Source organism: Nyctereutes procyonoides, unplaced genomic scaffold (assembly GCF_905146905.1).
Source record: "Nyctereutes procyonoides isolate TBG_1078 unplaced genomic scaffold, NYPRO_anot_genome, whole genome shotgun sequence".
Taxonomy (NCBI): Eukaryota; Metazoa; Chordata; class Mammalia; order Carnivora; family Canidae; genus Nyctereutes; species Nyctereutes procyonoides.
In genome coordinates, this window is record NW_026575117.1 from 21,850,823 (window position 1) to 21,870,212 (window position 19,390).

Here is a 19,390-nt window from a genome sequence, read left to right on the forward strand (position 1 = left end):
AAGTCCCACTCCAGAGTTTCACTGGCTCTCAGCCAGCCACAAGGCTGTGCCTGCATCACTGCGGCCTCGGGGAGGCAATGCTGTGATTGGATGGGGCTGGGGCCTAGCCATCACCGGGGCATTGTCGCCCGAACCATAGTGACTGAATTTGAGACAGGCAGTTCCTGAGGAGGAGCCGGTGCTGTTACCACAAGGGGAAGTCAGTTCAGTCCTCATGGGGTGCTCACCCTGTGCTCCTCAAACCAGCCTGCAGGGGCAGGTACAGGAGGCAGGGGCCTGACTCCGTGCCAGCATCTTGCTCTGGGGACACCGTGCCAAGTCTGAATGTTATAAGCAACAGCTGGTCTGGAATAGGAGGCCAGGACAAGTTGTCAAGGGACCCTCCCTCCCCACCCTAGGAACACTTTGCTTCCCTTCTTCCCCACGGCCAGACGGGCCTGTCATCCCTGGAACCGAGTCACAACCCGTTAGTGATCTTTGTGTCACTTTGTTTTTGTCTGTGTAGTGTGGGAGGCCTCATCCTGGACAAGACGGTCTCAGACCCCAACTTTGCAGGGATGGCTGTCTTCACACCTGTGATTAACGGTGAGGTCTTGGCATCAGCTGCCGGGGAAGGGGAAGAGGACAGGAGAAGAGGTTATGGGGGCCTTTGTATCAGTCAGGATTCCGGCAGCAAGAGTATCCAGCTCAGGTAGTTCAAGACTTTACCCAGGGGGCTGCTCACGGAGTGGGCAATAGAGGAAGGATCCAGAAATTAGCAACAACCAGAAGCCACTGTCCTCAAAGGTCAGGGGGTGAGAAAGTAACGTTATAGGAGCCTAGAGAGAACACTCCTCTGCCCCCAACAGGGGTAAGAAAAAAAATACCTGAGCGCCCTCTCCTTCCACCCTCTCTGACTGTGTACTAGCAGCTCCTGATGAACAAACCCGATTAAAAGCAGCCAGCAAGGGAGCCTGGGTGATGCAGTCTGTAAGTCAGCCTCTCTGAGCTCAAAGAAAGGCTGAGAAGAGCAGGGAATAGGTCAGGGAGGGAGTGCAGAGAGGGCAAACAACTACAAGCACGGTTCCTAGAAGTGCCAGAGTCCAGAGTCCAGAGCCCAACCTGATACTTGAACTTGCTTCCTGGAACCAGCACAGGAGCAGGGAGGGGGTGCCCAGGTCTGCTCAGAGCTGCGGGGAGGGGCTGGGCAAGGCCAGGTCTTGTCGCCTCGGCTGTGTGGGATGGCAGGTGGCCTGAGTCGGTGCTGCTTCCTGCATTCTCAGCACCCTAGGGGCACGTGGGACTGCCACGTCTCAGTACAGGGGAGGATGGAAGCAAACCTGTGTTTGTCTTCCTTCTTAGAGTCTCACTCTTCTCTTGGGGACTGGCAGACGTGTCATGCCCTCCCCACTCCTCACTCCCTTCACGTCTGAGCGCTTATGTCTCTCTACAGGTGTTGGGGGCAATCTGGTGGCAGTGCAGGCCAGCCGCATCTCCACCTTCCTGCACATGAATGGGATGCCAGGCGAGAACTCTGAGCAAGCCCCTCGCCGCTGCCCCAGTCCTTGTACTACCTTCTTCAGTCCCGGTAATGGCAGAGTCCCAGCCTCCTAGTCCATTCCAGGCCTGGAGGGAGGGGGCCAACCATTAGGGAACTTCCCTTAAAAAACAGCTGGGACCCAGATAGGCAGCAGCGCCCTCTCTGCTGGGTACCAGCAGTCTGGAGAGCAGATCCCAGGCAGGAAGACTATCCTTCCTGGGGACGCCATGGGAGCTGGGGATCTTGGGGTGCCGAGGTACAGACTGTCCGCTGCCTGCTGTTCTGAAGTGCAGGGTGGCACCTCCTGCCCGAAAGGCCTTCTGGGGCCAGGGCTCCTCCTCCTCACTCCTCACCCCCTCTCTCTCCTGGTACCAGATGTGAATTCTCGCTCGGCCCGAGTCCTCTTCCTTCTTGTGGTTCCAGGACACCTGGTGTTCCTCTACACCATCAGCTGTATGCAGGGCGGGCACACCACTCTCACGCTCATCTTCATCATCTTCTACATGACAGCCGCACTGCTCCAGGTACAGAGTGGCAGGAGTGTGGGGAGGGCCTGCCACCGATTCCACCACCTCTTCCTCTGTGACTAGGTGTCCAGTAAACACCGGACAGGGGCTCAGGAGAACACAGGCCGTAGTTCCAGCAAAGTCACTGACACGCCGTGTGACTTTGCCCCAGTTGCTCTATTTCGCTGAGCCTCAGTGACACATTTACAAATTGAGAGGAAAGGACCCAAGGTGTTGGTTTTTAGGCAGGAGGTGTAGGGTGCTGAGCAGGTGGGCCTGGGGTGCCACCCCCACTGGCCTTGCCACAGAACTCCACTTGGCTGTTTTGCATGCTGGGCTTCCTTAGAAGATGTCTTTTAAATGAAGGGTTTCACAGCTTGAAAAAGTGTCAAAACCACCCCACTAGATAATCTGTAGGATCCTGTCCAGCCTTGCCATTCTGTAATATGATACACTCTCTCCCTTGTACCATTATCCCATTTTTTCCCACTTCTTATTTTGAAATAATGATATATTCACAAGAAGTTGCAAAAAATATATACAAAGAGATGCCATGTACTCTTCACCCAGTTTCTCCCAGTGGTAACATCTCACACAAGTCAGTACGGTAACAAAACCAGGAAATCACCATTAGAACAATCCACAGGGCTTGTCCTGATTGCACACACACCCGTGTGTTTGCATGTATGTTTCGTTCTCTGCAGTTGTCACATGTGTAGATCCGTCTGTCCACCACCACAGTCAAGATATGGAACTGTTCCACCATCATGAAAACCCCTACTTATGCTCTCCCCTTGGAGCCACACTTACCCTATGATACATTTTCAATTTCTCTAGACTTGACTTTTGAGTGGTAAGAACAGTCCCATAGTTCAAAACTTTTTAAAGGTTGACAAAGTGAAAGCTCCTCTTTCCTGCCTTCTTTCTGCCACCCAGCCGCCTCCTCCTGGCCATCCATGTGGTCCGTTTCTTGTATGTCCTTCAAGCTTATTCTATATTTATACAAGAAAACATATAATTTTTCTTACTTTCCTTCCTTTTTTTTTTTTAAAGATTTTATTTATTCATGAGACACAGAGAGAAAGGCAGAGACACAGGCAGAGGGAGAAGCAGGCTCCCCACAGGGAGCCCGATGCGGGACTCGAGCCCAGGACCCTGGATCACACTGAGCTAAATGCAGAGGCTCAACCACTGAGCCACCCAGGCGTCCCTCTTTTTTTTTACACGCATGAAGTGTACTCTACACACTGTCCACACCCTGTTTTTTCACCTAAGAGTGTATCTTAGAGATCACTCCACATCAATACATAAAGAGAAGAGCACCCTGATTTTCTTATGGCTGCATTCTTCTATCCTGTAGATATATATAATTTCATTTAACCAGTCCCCTACTGGTAACCTCCCCCAACCCCCTCCCCACAAACCTTAAAGGCTGTGTGTTGGGACATCTTAGCCAAGGCCAGACTAAGAATCAGCCAGCCATATGCTCTTTGCCCTGCAGCCACACTCCCCTGCAAGTTGGAGTGAAGTGCACTTGGTGGGAAAGCAGGGCGGGGATGCCAAGGGTCTGTGGCTGGGGCATAGCCCTTGGCCTCTGCAGAGGAGGAGAAACTTTGGCTTCACTACCCATTACAGACACGCTGGAGGTACTCTTGCCTCTGCAGTCTTCTCTAGGCCTGGGGAGGGCCAGAGCAGGGCACTTGGTCCCCTGCGGAGATCCTTCCTCATCCCTTTGCCCCCTCCTCTCAGCCATGTGTCCCTGGAATGAGGTGGAATGAGGGCACAGCTGCTGTCAGGCTCTTCCTGAAGCATGTCCTGAAGTCCTGCTGGCCACGCTCTTTATTCAGGACTCTTCTGCAGCTGCTGGGAAGGGCGCAGCGTTATGGGGGCTGGCCCTCACCCAGGGCCAGGGGCAGGCCACGGGAGCATGAGACAGCTGTGTGCAAAGCAGGGGCAGCATGAAGGATGCTAGAACCATAACCTCTGGCTGCCTTGAAGACAGGAGAATAAACAAGTTTGCTTAAAATTAGGTCTCAGTTCTGGCTTCAGGATCCCCCATGCGTCTGCTTTTCCCCTCAGAGCGGAATTTACATACCACAGTTTTTGCAAAGTACAGTTAAGAGTAAAACCTCCCTCCCAAATGACTGTGTTGGAGATTTACTGGTAGAAAGTGTCTCATTCTCGTGCAGATGCAGTCATTTAGGGAGCCCAGATGTCAGGAATGGTGCTGAGGGTAGAGAAGATGCAAGCCTGCCTACCCCACTCTCCCCTGGTATTCCAGATCAGGTGCTTTGCCAACTTCAAAGTGTATGGGAATCTTGTGAAAATGCAGATTCCGTTTGAGATCAAGAGCCAGAACTGAGATCCTGCATTTCTAACCGGCTTCCAGCTGCTGTTGATACCACTGGTCCTGGGCCACTAGCAAAGGTCTAATCGAGATCATTCTCCATCTGTAGAAATAGAAGGGAAGCAAGGGCACAGATAAATCAAAGCAGCAGATAAATCCAAAATGTCTTTTGAATTGAGATGCACTCTCTGCTTTATATTTAGCGGACTTACCCGTAATTCTATCTTGCTAGAGCTGTTAAACTAGACTTGCATTGTTTGAGCCCACAACAGGAGAATAGAAAGGGTCAGGAGGAAGCTAGCTTGGGATAACCGACTGTTACTTGGACAGCTGTGGGGACAGCAGCCTCACACACTGTCCTTGTTCTGCTCTGCTCCGAGGAGAAATCCCTATGTGAAAAGCAAGCTCCAGTCCCCAGCCCCCCTGCCAGGCTCCTGGGGAGGCCCACATAGCAGGTGCTGGAGTGACCCAAGAATAGGATGACCCAGAATCAGAGGCAAGAGGGCTGAGTTTCTGCAATAAGTAGGATTTAGATTAGGAAGTCCCTCTTTGGTCAATTTGGGAGCAGAATGTAATGTTGATGGCGGAGGTCCTGGGGAGTGATGCAGATCGTCTGCTCCAGGCATGTGATTGCGCAGCAGAGGAGCATAAAGGGGATGCTGGGGTGGGAAGATGAACTGTCCCAGCGTATGGACTGTGGCTAGCTGAGCCACGTGATGCAATGAATGTCTTCTATCGGGTGGCCTCTGGCTCCCCCTGGAGAGGGGATGGTTACAGGCCGGGCCCTTGTGTCTTCCCCAGGTGCTAATTCTCCTGTACATCGCAGACTGGATGGTGCACTGGATGTGGGGCCGGGGCCTGGACCCGGACAACTTCTCCATCCCGTACTTGACAGCTCTGGGGGACCTGCTTGGCACTGGGCTCCTAGCACTCAGCTTCCACGTCCTCTGGCTCATTGGGGACCGAGACACGGATGTTGGGGACTAGCCTGGTCACTCAACCTTTTCCACCCACCCCCCCGCCCCCTGCACTTTCTGTTTGAATTGTTTCTTTTGTTCCCCTTCCCCCACCCCACTCCACACCCCCACCTCTTTCTAGGACTTCACTTTGATACCGAATTCTCATTATTTTCAATGGGAATTTTTTTATACATTGAGCCAAGTTTGTACAGCAAAAATTCAGACAGGACAGATGGACTGAGATAAGCCGTGCAAGTAGATTTTTGAGACAATCACCAAGTGCAATTTCATGGTGGGTGCCTCCAGGTGAGGTGGATGGGGCAGGGGTTTCCATCTGGGATCTGGGGACGTTTGGTTTAGCTTTAGCAAACTCGGTCATGGCCCTAATGAGAAACTTTTTGTGAATGGGCTCTGGTGTTTGGGGTTTGTTTTTATTTCTTCTCTTTTTCTTTTCTTTTTGATTGAACAGAGAGATAAATATCATTCATTCCCCCCCCCCCACCCCGCAAAATACACATTTTTCTAGAAACGGACCAACTTCAAAGCACTGGTAAGGAGATAGCTGCTCCTGGCCCCATGTAATCCTAGCCCTATCCTCAGCCCTCCATCCCAAAAAGAGTGAGGTGGACTAACTGTTCAAATTGTATACACACTCCTTACCCAGCTGCCTGATAAACACCACCAACCCCTCCCTTTGATCTTTTTCTAATTGATTGTCACATCTGAGAAGAAATGAGCAGTAGCCTGGTCTCTCTGTTGACCCATGTCCACCAATAGATTTACCAAGATCTATATCCTCTTTGGGACCAGAGGACAAACTGTTTATCTCTGTTTAGTCTTCATGTCTAATTGTCTCTCAATACTGTCTTTCCCAGAGCTTGCCAGGTTGGGTTCTGAGGTTAGGGACAGAGAGTGAGCACGTGGAGGATCGTTGGGAGGTGGAGGGCAATCAGGTGTGTTTCATTGCTAACGAGGACCTTTCATGTGGTCACTTTAGACTCTGGCACTTCCTGAAATCACTCCTGCTGTCATGCTGTGGAGGTCAGTTTTCCTCTCTCTTGGCTTCTGCCCTCATCCATCATTGACTTGTTCACCCATTCAGCAAAAACACAGCCTCCCCAAGAGGAGCTCTTGTGCAGGCATGGTCTGAAGCATTCACTGAGCAGTAGTGATTGGGTGCCTACCGTGTGTTAGGTACAAAGCCAGTGGTCAGGGAAGCAGCTCTAAGCTCACCTCATTCCCCACATACAAAGGCCTTGTGCCCCTTCCAATCTGACAGAGAAAGTTTCCTTGCTAGAAGTGTTTGCATCCGTGTCCTCAAGCCAGGCTCTGCCTCTCAGCCTCCCCTCTGTGCAGTGCCGATCCCAGCGAGAGCCCCCAGCCCCATCGCTCAACCAGCAGCTCATTTCCTGGAACTACCCATCCTCACCTTTTCTTCCCTCCACCTCTCCCCCCCAGACACTCGAGAGAGGATTCAGACCCAGCAGGCTGGACACCACCAGCTGCTGCTACTCGTCTCTGCCTAGTACAAGATTCAGGGAGCACTGGAGCCTCTGCATCTGCCCCACCCACTGCTCTGACCAGATCAGAAGTCTGTCCACACTTGCATGTGTGCAAATCTGAGCATTCGGATGCGGGTTTTTTCCAGCCTCTCCAGCCACAGTCTCCCCATAAACCCTCCTCTTTGTAGCCGCAGGCTAGGCAGTGACCTGAAACCATGCCTCATCCCAAGAACTTGGCCTGTAGCTCCAGAGGCTATCTTTGCTTTCCCTCCATTTCCACCCACACCACCTTCTGGAATCTTCAAATTGGAAGGAATCGTAGAGGTTATCTGGTTGGGCTGCATCTGGCAGAGCTCGTTAACACCAGCCCCGGCTTGTTTCTGCTCTTCCCTTGGGCCCTCTTTCAGCTTGCCTGCCACCTCCAGACACATTTGCACACACATTCTTCTTGTACAGGCACCAAAACCAAGGCCTCTGCCCTGGAGGCTATGCCCCTGTGTTCTGTCGCCCCTGCCCCAGTCACCTCTTCCTCACCCCTGGAGTTCAGCCAGGCCACCCTGGAGACTCTGGAGCCTCCTTTGCTGAAAAAGCAGGAAAAGGTGGGCGTGCCCCAAGCCCCGAGTATGTGAGCAGAGGGAGGACCACGGGGTGGAGAGGAAAAGAAAATGAAGTGGACTTTCGTGGAAGATTCATTTCTTTTCCCCTGATTGCACAAACTGCATGTACTTTTGGCCTGGCTGCAAGGAGCAACATTGGTTTACTCTTGTATCCTTAAAAAGTTACAGAACTGTGTCTTAAGAGAATTATTTATAGTTACTATAACTGAATTGACAAATGTCAACGTAACTGATAAATTATATTTGGTAAAATAAAGAGGACGTTTATTTAGGTGGTTGCTGGTTCCTGTGTGTCTCACCCGAAAGAAAGCAGTTTGGTGGTTCTGTTTCCCCTCCTTACTCAGATGTGCAAAGGGGCCAGAGCATGACCAGAAATGAAACAGCTCTTAGATACAGAGATGTGTGATTAAACACCATACACCACACACACACACGCATCAGTCATTTATCAAGAAACAGTGAGTGGTGCTCTGGGACACATTTCAGAAGCCACTGCCGTGTCCTTCCACACAGAGCCGGCCTCAGTTAGGGTACCGTGCTAAGGGGCACAAGCATCTGTGGTTCCCTGCAGAGGCTGACAATCTGGTTGGGTGAAAATTATAACCGCTCTGATTTGTCAGGTACTTACCACACGCCTCCACTGTGCTCAACCCTGTAGCCCTTAGAAATTCATAATGGACTACAAAAGGTTTGGAGTCAGACCAGCCTGGGTCCAGATCCCAGGACTTCGCTTGCCCCTTGTGTGATGTGAGGGAATCCGGTACCCTCTCTGAGCCTCTTCCCTTATCTGTACCGATACCTCTTCCCTACGATTGCTAGGAGACTTCAGTGACATGATGCACATAAAGCACCGCGCAATGTGCCTAGCACCCACTAAACCACCAAACACCAGTCAATATTTAAAGGGTGGGGGATCGGTCAATGACAAGGGAATATCAATATGGTGACCCTAGGGGTACATGGAGGGTAGCTATGGGAGCTGGCAGATGGAAAAGACACCTAACCCAGTCTTGACAGTCAGGAAGTCTGGGAGGAAGCCAAAGAGAATAGGGTTTAGCAGAAAGTGGGAAGAGAAAGAGGCATCCTGCAGAAGGAACAATATGCTAAGGCAGGGAAGCGAGCCTGGAGCTTAGGAGAACCACAGATAGTTCCAAGTGGCTGGAGTCTGGAAGGCAGAGGGTGCTAACGTGGCCTTCTGAGACACACACAGACACACGTTCATGACAAAGCAGTGTTTCTGAGGTGGCAGACAGGGGAGAGCAGAGCCCTCATGTCTGACTCCAAAGCCTCTGCTGGGAACCCCTACCCACCCGGGGCCCCTTTTCTCCACAGGATGCATGATGGCCTTACAGAGCATATACTAAGTGCTGAGCATTAGTCATCTCAGTTGCTTTTTTTCCCTCAGGTTTATGGAGGTATAATTGACAAACTTGTAAAATATTTAGAATAGAACATGATGATTTGATATATGTATATGTTGTGAAGGGATCCCCCCCATGAGCATATCCATCACTTCACATATTTACCCTTTTTTTTTTTTTTTTGAGAGAACTTTTACGAAGTCAGTGTTTTATAACAGGCCTGGGCTCTCAGACTAACTCTTCAAAGACCAATATGTTAATAAGGTTATTAAGGATTAACAGAAAGAGGATAATCACTTGTTAATTATTATTTGTATAATGTTTTAATGCACAGTATCTTATACTATACTGTATACTTTTAAATAATGGCCTCATCTGTAACTTAAATATCATTTCTAATAACTCTGCAAAATCGATGTTATCACCATTTTACAAGAGAGAAACTGAGTCTCAGAGGAGTTAGGTGTCTTGCCCAAGGTCACATATTCACACCCAGGTTTCTCTCAGCCCAGTGCCTTTCCTCTAGGCCTGGAGCCAGGTGAAACATCTGGCCAAGGTGCCCTATATAGAGAACACAAAAGCATTGCTGAAATGATCAGAAATATGGTGCCCGTTATCTCAATTTTGCCCATGAGACACTACATTACTGTACAATGTTAATTGTCTGCTGAAATAGATAATATCTTCCAGTGGACATTTAAAAACATGCCTCCCAGGCGCCAGTCTAGCCCTGATGGTATCTTTGCAACATAATTACAGGCAACACCACCAACCCTGAGATCTGCCAGCACCAGCAGACAGTCTCCTGAAATCAGCTCTCCTTCAGCTAAAATCCAGAAACTGAATAATGGACAGTATACTGCTGTTTACTGCACTATCCTGTATTTTATTACATTATTTAGCTACAGAATCTTTTAATGTGGCTCCCGAGAAAATGAATACCTCAGGAAATTAAAAATAAACATACAAATTGAAAGAAAACAGAAATTGCAGAAAAGTGAGAACAGTTTGGCCAGCCAGAAAAGATTTTTTAAACATAATTTAAAAGACTTTATGGCAATATTCATGTTTAGTTAAGTGTGGGTGACTAATGCTGCCTGGCTATTGGTGATTGTTTTTAAAGTTAAAATAATTCCAAATAAGTTTAAATGTTATGTCATATTTGGTGCATGGCAAAAATTTCATATTTTGTATATTATAGAAATGATTTTCTCTTAGCCCCTATCAAAGGAATGTTGAACAAGTAGAAGAGAACATGGCTTTAAGGGAGCTCCAGACTGTGGTCAGCCTGGAACAACCACATGTTTTTCTGTCCTTGACTCTGCCATGGACTGTCACATGTGTGAGTTTCAAGTACATTACCTAAGTTGTTGACTACCTCAAAAATTATTCAGAAGTGAAGTGTTTGGTTTTTAGGAGTTAGAAATCTGGAAAGAAGCAAAATAAGTCCGTCAGAGAAAGACAAGTATCACATGATTTCACTTATATGTGGAATTTAAGAAACAAAACAGAGAAACTTAGGGGAAGGGAAGAAAAAATAAAATAAGATAAAAACACAGAGGGAGGGATGCCTGGGTGGCCCAGCGGTTTAGTGCCTGCCTTCGGTCCAGGGCAGGATCCTGGAGTCCCAGGATCAAGTCGCACATCAGGCTCCCTGCATGGAGCCTGCTTCTCCCTCTGCCTGTCTCTGCCTCTCTCTCTCTCTCTCTCTCTCTCTCTCTCTCTCTCTCTCTCTGACTCTCATGAATAAATAAATAAAATCTTAAAAAAAAAAACAGAGAGGGAGGCAAACCGTAAGAGACTTAACGATAGAGAACAAACTGAGGGTGGCTGTTGGGGAGGTGAGCGGGTGGAAATTGGCTAAATGGGTGATGGGCATTAAGGAGGGCACTTGTTGGGATGAGCACGAGGTATTGCATGTAAGTGATGAATCACTAAATTCTGCTCCTGAAACCAATGCTATACTATATGTTATCTCAAATTTAAATCTTAAAAAAATTATAAAATCAAAGAAAGAAAGAAAGGAAAGAAAGAAAGAAAGAAAAAAGAAAGAAAGAAAAAAGAAAGAAAGAAGAAAGAAAGAAAGGAAAGAAAGAAAGAAAGAAAGAAAGAAAGAAAGAAAGAAAGAAAGAAAGAGAAATCAGTGAAAGAGAAACTAAACCTTCAAGGGAATGAATGACATGGGGTACCCAGGTGGCTCAGTCAGTTAAGCGTCTGTCTTTGGTTCAGGTCATGATCCTGGAGTCCTGGGATCCAGCTCCTGGCTCCCTCTGTTGCTCCCCCCTCATTGCTCACTCACTCTATCTTTTAAATAAATAAATAAATAAATACATACATACATAAATACATACATACATAAAATCTTTTAAAAAAGAATAAATGACCTGTCAAATATTAAATACTTACTAAGATCTCTTGATTGCCAAGCTAAAGTCAGAGATGTCCTTCTGTCTAGGTTCAAGAAGGCTTGGGTGGAGGAATGTCCCCAGTGCCTGCGGTACTCTTCGGGGATCCCCTCCCAAGCTGGGAGCGCAGCCACTGATCCTTCTCCGTGCTAACTCCCGTGCTATGGAGGACAGAACAATGCATCATGTGCCCACCCGTGCTTCTACATTCCATGTGTCTTGCTCTGCTTAGTATCTGGGTTATCTCCTTCCTGTATCAGTCAATGATGGCAGTCAGTCCTCTGAGACACCCTAGGGCATCACTGAAATTCTGCTCCAACCAAGCACAATCGCCAGGGTGCTTCTCCAATCAAGGCAGATTCTTACTCTTTGACCTCAATAAGTAAGATTCCCCGTGTCCACTTTCAGAATGAGGAAACTTAGAAAACTCTCCTTCTGGGAAGTCCCCCTAGTCTTGTCATGTAGCTTAATTGTTATTATTTTAACAATTAACCACAAGCTTTAAAGGTAGACAGACACAGATTTGAATCCCACTTCTCTGAACTGGTGGTCATAAGCAGCCTCCTCTGATCCCCTAATTGTCCCATTTATAGAATAGGACAATAATGCCTTCTTTGTGGGGCTTTTGGGCACACAGAAGATTCAATAAACAGATGCTTTTATTATTATGATATAATGTTGATTGAATGGATGGTATAGCAAAATGAGAAGAAAAATACCCAGAATACAAAGTTTGGGATGATAGAAAGAAACTAGTGAATCAAGAAGTTAATAGACCCTAGGGGCACCTGGGTGGCTCATGGTGACGTCTGTCTTCGGCTCAGGGCATGATCCCCAGGTCCTGGGATTGAGTCCCACTTCGGGCTCCCTGCAGGGAGCCTGCTTCTCCCTCTGCCCATGTCTCTGCCTCTCTCTGTGTGTCTCTCATGAATAAATAAAATCTTTTTTAAAAAAGAAGAAGAAGTTAGCAGACCCAGACCTATCATGGATATTAGGAGCAGCTGTCTTCACAGCTTGGTCTCCACTAGAGGAACACACCATGCCCCTGGGCCTGGCTTCATCCTTAGAGGCTCAGAAACTCAGTTACATCCAGAAATCATCTCACGGAGGCCAATTTGGACCCACAAATTTGTGGAGGCCTGTGCATCAGACCAAACAGTCCCTGGATCCAACGGACATGTCAGCACACCCAGCACAATCGCTCCGTGGAGCAGGCTACATGGGAAGGCAGGTGATCAGAAGGTAGCCAGGGAGTTTAGCATCCTAATGAAGTTAGTTTTATTACCTGAAGATAAAATGACACCAGGTCTTGTTATTCAAGCTGCATGAGTCTCCACAATAGGGATATCTGACAAACAGCCAGATAGATATTCCCTTAAGACTCTGGTGTCTACCAGATACAGCCCAGAGACACCTGAGGTGTCCTCTCTCTCTACCTTTGAGGTTGACCAGCTCCCCTGCAGATCAACACCTTCCTTCTTTAGATGTGTGTATACCTTCAGCCAGTCTCCTGTCTGTGGGCTTCTCATGAATGTTCTCGTTAGAGGTTAACTCTGAGGGAGCTAGGGAGACAAGGGTATGCCAAGTCTTGGTGGAGGGGCAAGGGGTTGTTGGTGGGCAGCCTTTAGGTACGATGATCTCTGCCTTCCTCCCCTCTCATAGAGTTAAAAGGACATGGAAAATTAGAGCTGAATCTTCTGTGTTGGAAGGGAACCCTTTCATTGTACAGATTCGACTTCCGCAGAGCCACGTGGACAGTTGGGACCACGCACTCAGTTCTTTAAATCAAAATTTCCCTGTCTAGCTTCTGCCCTTTTCTGGTCCTTGTTTGGAGTGGAGGGGAGAGGACCCTTCCAAGGAGACAAACATGGCAGTGAAACTGTAAAAACTAGAGTGTGATGTGTCCCTAGATTCTTCCAGATGCAAAGTTCACCCCAGACTTGGAGCACAAGCCTGCGGAGAAGTAAGCAGCACATCGCTCTTGGAGCCTGACAGCCTCTCTCTAGAGGGTTCCCTAGGGGGCCCTGGTGTGAAGCTTTCTGGCTGAATGCTTAGCTGGGTCACAGACATCTCACCAAGCTGCTTCCTGTGCCCAAAGCAATCACCAAAAAGTGATGATTGTTTATTTATAAGATTTATTTATTTATTTGAGAAAGCACTCATGCAGGAGCAGGGGGAGGGCCAGAGGGAGAGAGAGAGGGAAAGAATCTTCAAGCCGACTCCCCGCTGAGCATGGAGCCCTACTTGGTGCTCCATCCAAGGACCAGGAGAGATCAGGACCTGAGCCAAAATCAAGGACTGGCTGCCCCAGAAGTTATGATTATTTAAATAAGCATGGAGTCTGCGGCGGAGGGACAGCCAGAGCCCCATGGCCTCACCCTTCCCTGGGTCAGTCCCTATCCTCCTTCTGTGTTGCTGGGCCGCTTTGCTGCATCACTTCAGTCTGTGTTTCAGGTCACAAAGCTGAATTTTTTTTTTTTCCTCTTGACCCTGGCATAGTGGTAGATGCTCTGGAGACCATATAAACCCTTTTCTCTTCGATCCTTAGGCAATTGCCTGGTGCTGGGTCACCTCTTTCATAAGCAGTTATTGATTCATACTGTAGGTGTCACCAGCAGGCCCCTGCAATTAGTGATGGAATACATCCTCTCTGTAGGGTTCTTGCCAAAAAAACGTTTTTCCAGATTCTCACCTTGAAAAAACAGATAACCCATATTGTGCGACTGTCTATAAGACAATGACCCAGACTCTTTAAAAAGAAAGTCAATGTTATGCAAAGCAGAAAAAGATTACCGACTGATGCTGTTGACAGAACTGTCTGTGATGGTGGACGTCACAGCTGGGCTGTTCCCTGGCCATCTGTGTCAACTTAGCACCTTGAAATGTGGCCGATATGACTGATGAGCTGATTTTTAAATTTATTTAATTTTAATTAATTAAAATGTAAATAACCACACAAGGCTACTGGGTCCTATAATGGACACAGCATAGTTCTACATTAAAAAAAAAAAAAAGGTGAAAGAAATAAAACAGCCAAACACAACACATGAACTTTGTACTCTAGATCACAGGCAGGAAAAAATGAGAAAAAAATATTTCAATGGCCACAGATAAGTGTAAATGTACACTGCGTATGACATTCTTGAGTTAAGGTGAATTTTCTTAGGTGGGACCACAGTATTTTGGTTTTGTAAGAAAATCTCATTATTAGGAGCTGCGTGCTGAAGTCCTTAGGGATGAAGTGTGTACTACTTACTTCCAAATGGTTCAATACACAGGAAGAGAGCAGATCTGACACAGCGTTGGTAATGGAAACCCAGTTGCAGGACTTACTGGTATGCACTGTATTCCTCTTTTAACGCTTCTATGCATTTGAACATTTTCAAAATAAAAAGTGAGAAGTGAAAAGTAAAGAGGAGAGAGGCACACAGCCATAGGAAGGGTGATAGTAACAAAGCAAGGCTTATCACTTTCCCCAGCTTCCAAAATCCTGCGTTCCAAATACGTCTATGCAAATCGGTTGCATGGCTCTCCGAATATGCTTTCCCTCCCTCTTAGTTATAACCACCTCTCTGGGAAACTGCACCTTACTGTCGAAGAAATACACCCCACCCCCAACAAAGGAAGTGATGCTTCTTTGACAGAAACTCTGTAATTTGGGGGATACCAGGAACTTGCTAATCTTGCCTCTTAAGTCTTTGCTTCTCACACCTGTTTTGTTTTGTTTTCAATAGGAAAGAGAGGGTGGATGGGGAGGAGAGAGAATCTTAAGCATGTTCCTTGCCCAGTGGGGAGCCCAACACAGGGCCCAATCTCACAACCCTGCAATCATGACCCGAGCAGAAATCAAGAGTCTGACGCTTAACTGCTTGAGCCACCCAGGCGCCCCACACTCCTCACACTTCTGATTTGGGAAACTTTGAGGAGTTCCTCTCCCAGACAACAGGCCCCAAAACCAAAATTTTGAATTTGAAGTCCTTGTTTACTTGGCAACACGCTGGTTGCTTATAAGTTGGATAATTATAAATCGGTCACATATGTAAGTGTCTACAGGTCAGGCTGATTGTAAATGCTACAGGAGATGCATAAGGGCTGCAGTAATAAAAAAAAAAATGTTCACGAATGAGTTGACACTTAAGTCAGGCCTTAACAGCATTTCTCAAAGTGGAATCTGATCTAGGAATCACGTTAGTACTAAATAAAAAGACAGATTCCCCTGGATCAGAATGTCCATATTGAACAGGTGCCCCAGGTGATTCTTACACACACAGAAGTTTGAGAACTTGAAGTGAGAGAAGAGTTAGGTATGTGAAGAGAAACCTGAAGAGGTTTCTTACCTCTGAGACGTAAGATACCCCAGGGAAAAGGTGCAAAGTCAGAAATGAAATAGGGCTTTTGGGGATCCCTGGGTGGCTCAGCGGTTTGGCGCCTGCCTTTGGCCCAGGACCTGATCGTGGAGTCCCGGGATCGAGTCCCATGTCGGGCTCTGGGCATGGAGCCTGCTTCTCCCTCTGCCTGTGTCTCTACCTCTCTCTCTCTCTATCATGCATAAATAAATTTTAAAAATCTTAAAAAAAAAAAAAAAGAAATAGGGCTTTTAAAGAGTGTAAGTCACCTGATCTTGTTGAAGGGGGAAATTCTCATTTGAGATCAGATGAGATGAAGGTGGTTAGGGAGGGTGGGGCCAGTGCACAGAGGATTTTGGATACTAGCTCAGGGAGGTTGCCAAGTGTTTGGATAGTTGCTAGACAGTTGAAGGAACAAACAATGATGTTTTAAGGAAATCACCCTGGCCAGCATGTAGGATGAATTGAAGATAAAAGAAACTCAAATCAGGGAGACCAATAAGCAGGTTATTGAAGATGATCCAGTTGTGAGATAATGAAAGCCTAAACCAGGAAAGGAACATTAAATATGAAGCAGAAAGTGTGGGTGAAGAAATATTTTTGAAAAAAGAATCAGAAAATGTGGTGACTGACTTTTTTAAAAGGAAGGGGCCGTAAAGTGATGTGTGTAAAAGGAAGTGTTCATAATGCTCAAGGCCTGCAATAGCAAAAAACAAAAATGACACTAATAATGTGATTTAAACATTGGCTAAGGATTTGATGGTCGATAGGTACACAAGAATGTTCAATGTCACTCACCATCAGGAAAATACAAATCAAAACCACAATGTAATATCATTTCACACCTGTCAAGATGGCTATTATCCAAAAAAGAAAAGAAAAGAAAAGAAAAAAGACAACTGTTGGATGTGGAGAAAGCGGAACCTTTGCACACTGTTAGTAGAAATGCAAAATGATGCAGCCACTCTAGAAAATAGTATGGAAGTTCCTCAAAAAACTAAAAATAGAACTATCCTATGATCCAGCAATCCCACTTCTGAGTATTTATGCAAAAGAACTGAAATCAGGATCTCGAAGAGGTATCAGCACTCCCATGCTCATTACAACTCTATTCACAAATAACCAAGATATGGAAGCAAAGTAAATGTCCACCAACAGACAGATGAAGAAACGTGGTTTATGCATTTAGTCTTTTATAAAAATGGAAATTTTGCAGTAAGCAATCACATTGAATGAACCTTAAGAACATTATGCTAGGGCAGCCCCGGGTGGCTCAGCGCCGCCTTCGGCCAGGGCCTGACCCTGAGTCCTGCGTCAGGCTCCCTGCATGGAGCCTGCTTCTGCCTCTGCCCGTGTCTCTGCCTCTGTGTCTCTCATGAATAAATAAATAATAAAATAAAATAAAATAAAATATAAAATAAAATAAAATAAAATAAAATAAAATAAAATAGAACATTATGCTTAGTGAAATGACCAAATCACAGAAAGACAACTACTGCATTGATTCCATTTATATGATATCTAAAATAGACAAATTTAGGAGCACCTGGGCATCTGACTCTTGGTTTTGGGTCATGATCTCAGGTCGTGGGATGGAGGCCCCAGTTGGTCTCAGAGAGCTCAGCAGGGAGTCTGCTTGGGGATTCTCTCTCTCCCTCTGCCCAACCACTACCCTGTGTACGTGCACATGCACTCATGCTCTCTTTATAGATAAATACATCTTAAAAAAAATAAAAATAAAATAGACAAATTTATAGAATCAAAGAGTAGAATAATGGTTGCCAAAAAATGGGGGGAGAAAGGAATTGGGAGTTACTAATCAATGGGCCTAAGTTTCAGTTACACAGGATGAGGAAGTTCTAGAGATCTGCTATACAACATGGTACCTCTACTGCACACTTAAACATTTGTACTTTTTGTATTGCATTACACATTTAAAAATTTGTTAAGAGAGGAGATCTTGGGGAGGGCCCGAGTAGCTCAGTTGGTTAAGAATCTGCCTATGATCTTGGGGTCCTGAGACCAAAACCCATGTTGGACTCCCTGCTCAACTGGGAGTCTGTTCCTCCCTCTCCCTCTTCCCCTCCCCCAACTCATGAGCTTGCTCTCTCTCTCAAAAAAATAAACAAAATCTTTTTTAAAAAAGAGAGAGTAGGCCTTACGTTCCTGCCACAGTAAAATAAAAAGTTTTTAAATCTCAAGGTTCAAAGCCTGAGTGGAAGGAAGAAACAATGAGACTAGTGACAAAAATAGGGAACCTGAGAAAAGGAGCTGTTTCTGTGATGATGCAGTAAGAGGGAAGCTGTGAAAGGACCTCCAAGTGGAAGCACCTTCATGGCAGTTGAACATAACTGATATTGGTGGTAAAAATATAATAAAGTCAAGACTAAGAAGCCAAGGGCAATTCACTAAAGAGGTTGAAGAATGAGGGGCACCTGGGTGGCTCCGTTGGTTGAGTGTCCAACTCTTGATTTCAGCTCAGGTCCTGATCTCAGGGTCGTGAGGTCAAGTCCCATATTGGGCCCCATGCTCAGCACAGAGTCTCCGTGAGATTCTCTCTCCCTTGTCCCCAGTCCCTCCCACTGGTGTGTGAGCTCATGAGCTCTTCCTCTCTCTCTCAAATAAATAAATAAGTCTTAAAAAAAAAAAGAATTTAAAGAATGATCAGCTCCGGGATCAAGAATCAAGCCTTTAAAAATAGCCCCTTTTGGGGGCGATGAGATGGAAAGATACCATAGAAGAAAAAGGTGATTATCATCAGAGATAGGAGGATGAACAAGAAAGCCATGCAAGAAATAAATGTCAAGGAGTAGTCAACTATGTCAAAGCCAATGGGAACTGAGAAGAGACCACTGGAAAGGATTCTCAGACATTTGGGACGACAGGTAGCCAGCCTGACCTCCCATACCTGGGTAACAAACATTTTGGGCTATATACCTTAGAAACCATGCTGATGTTCTTTCCTCGCAGGATATAAGTGATAGCCTCTCTATCAAGAGACCTGGCTGAGCTATGTTTTCCCATGGCCTTGCTGTTTTGTCTTCTATTCCTGGCAAAAGCCCAGAAAATGGAGGCACTTTGCTTGCCATGGAACTCATGTCCCCTTGACCCCTTTAAAGATGGGACAGGTCGGAAAAGTTGTAGGCTGAAAAAATTTAAGTCATCGCAAAACTGTAGTTTAATGATCACTTATGAGCAACAGCAGCAAAAGCTGAAGGAAGACTCCCCGTTATTCCAGTTGACTTCCAGCTCAAATAATAGACTGGGAACTGTGGAAGTGAGAATGAGGAACTATCTAGTGTTTTCCACGTTTACTGCGGTGGCCAGTTATCAAATGATAATAACTGACATTTAATGGCATGAGTTTCTCTGAGGGTCAGTCTCTTGATCAAGTGTTCCTGAACCCGACTGATCCTGGGCCCTATGGCAAATAAAAGGGCTAGCTGTCATATTCATTAAGATCCCGGGTTTGTCTACCTAATGAAGAGATAGCAAATGAGCTTCGCCTGGAGCATGAAGGATGAGGCCTGAGCTTCCATTAGTAAAATAATCTACAATCTAGGGAATAATTTTTAATCTTAGTTTCCTAAAACCTTTAAAGACAGTGAGACATCTACCTGGGAACGGATTTCGGCGGGCGAACTCGCGTGGAACAAATAGCCTCCGAAAGATCTTTCTCCGTTTCAGAACTACTTTAAGATTCAGGACCGCTGAAGGCGTCTGGGAGCCTCGAGACTCCGCGAAGACTTTTAAAAGCCCGAGTGCGTAAACTACATTTCCCAGGAGGCCTCGCGGGCGAGTTTCCGCGCTCCGCCAGGTCTCTTCGCC

At 46.5% G+C, this 19,390-nt stretch overlaps 1 protein-coding gene and 1 long non-coding RNA gene across 5 annotated transcripts in view; one reads left to right on the forward strand and one right to left on the reverse strand.

Moving 5' to 3' along the window:
* Nucleotides 1-7,721, forward strand: part of SLC41A1 (solute carrier family 41 member 1) — a 22,672-nt gene extending 14,951 nt beyond the window's left edge. For all 4 annotated transcript variants that reach the window (XM_055333848.1, XM_055333847.1, XM_055333846.1 and 1 more), the window contains 4 exons: nucleotides 506-585; nucleotides 1,433-1,567; nucleotides 1,895-2,043; nucleotides 5,174-7,721. In XM_055333848.1, the coding sequence (XP_055189823.1) occupies nucleotides 506-585; nucleotides 1,433-1,567; nucleotides 1,895-2,043; nucleotides 5,174-5,359 (550 nt within the window). In that variant the 3' untranslated portion in view covers nucleotides 5,360-7,721. The remainder of the gene's footprint in view (nucleotides 1-505; nucleotides 586-1,432; nucleotides 1,568-1,894; nucleotides 2,044-5,173) is intronic.
* Nucleotides 2,057-19,333, reverse strand: LOC129515119 (uncharacterized). The gene is made up of 3 exons (XR_008665527.1): nucleotides 19,180-19,333; nucleotides 11,218-11,377; nucleotides 2,057-4,475 (listed from the first exon to the last, which is right to left on the reverse strand). It is a non-coding gene; the product is annotated as an uncharacterized LOC129515119 (long non-coding RNA).
* Nucleotides 19,334-19,390: the final 57 nt, after the last annotated feature.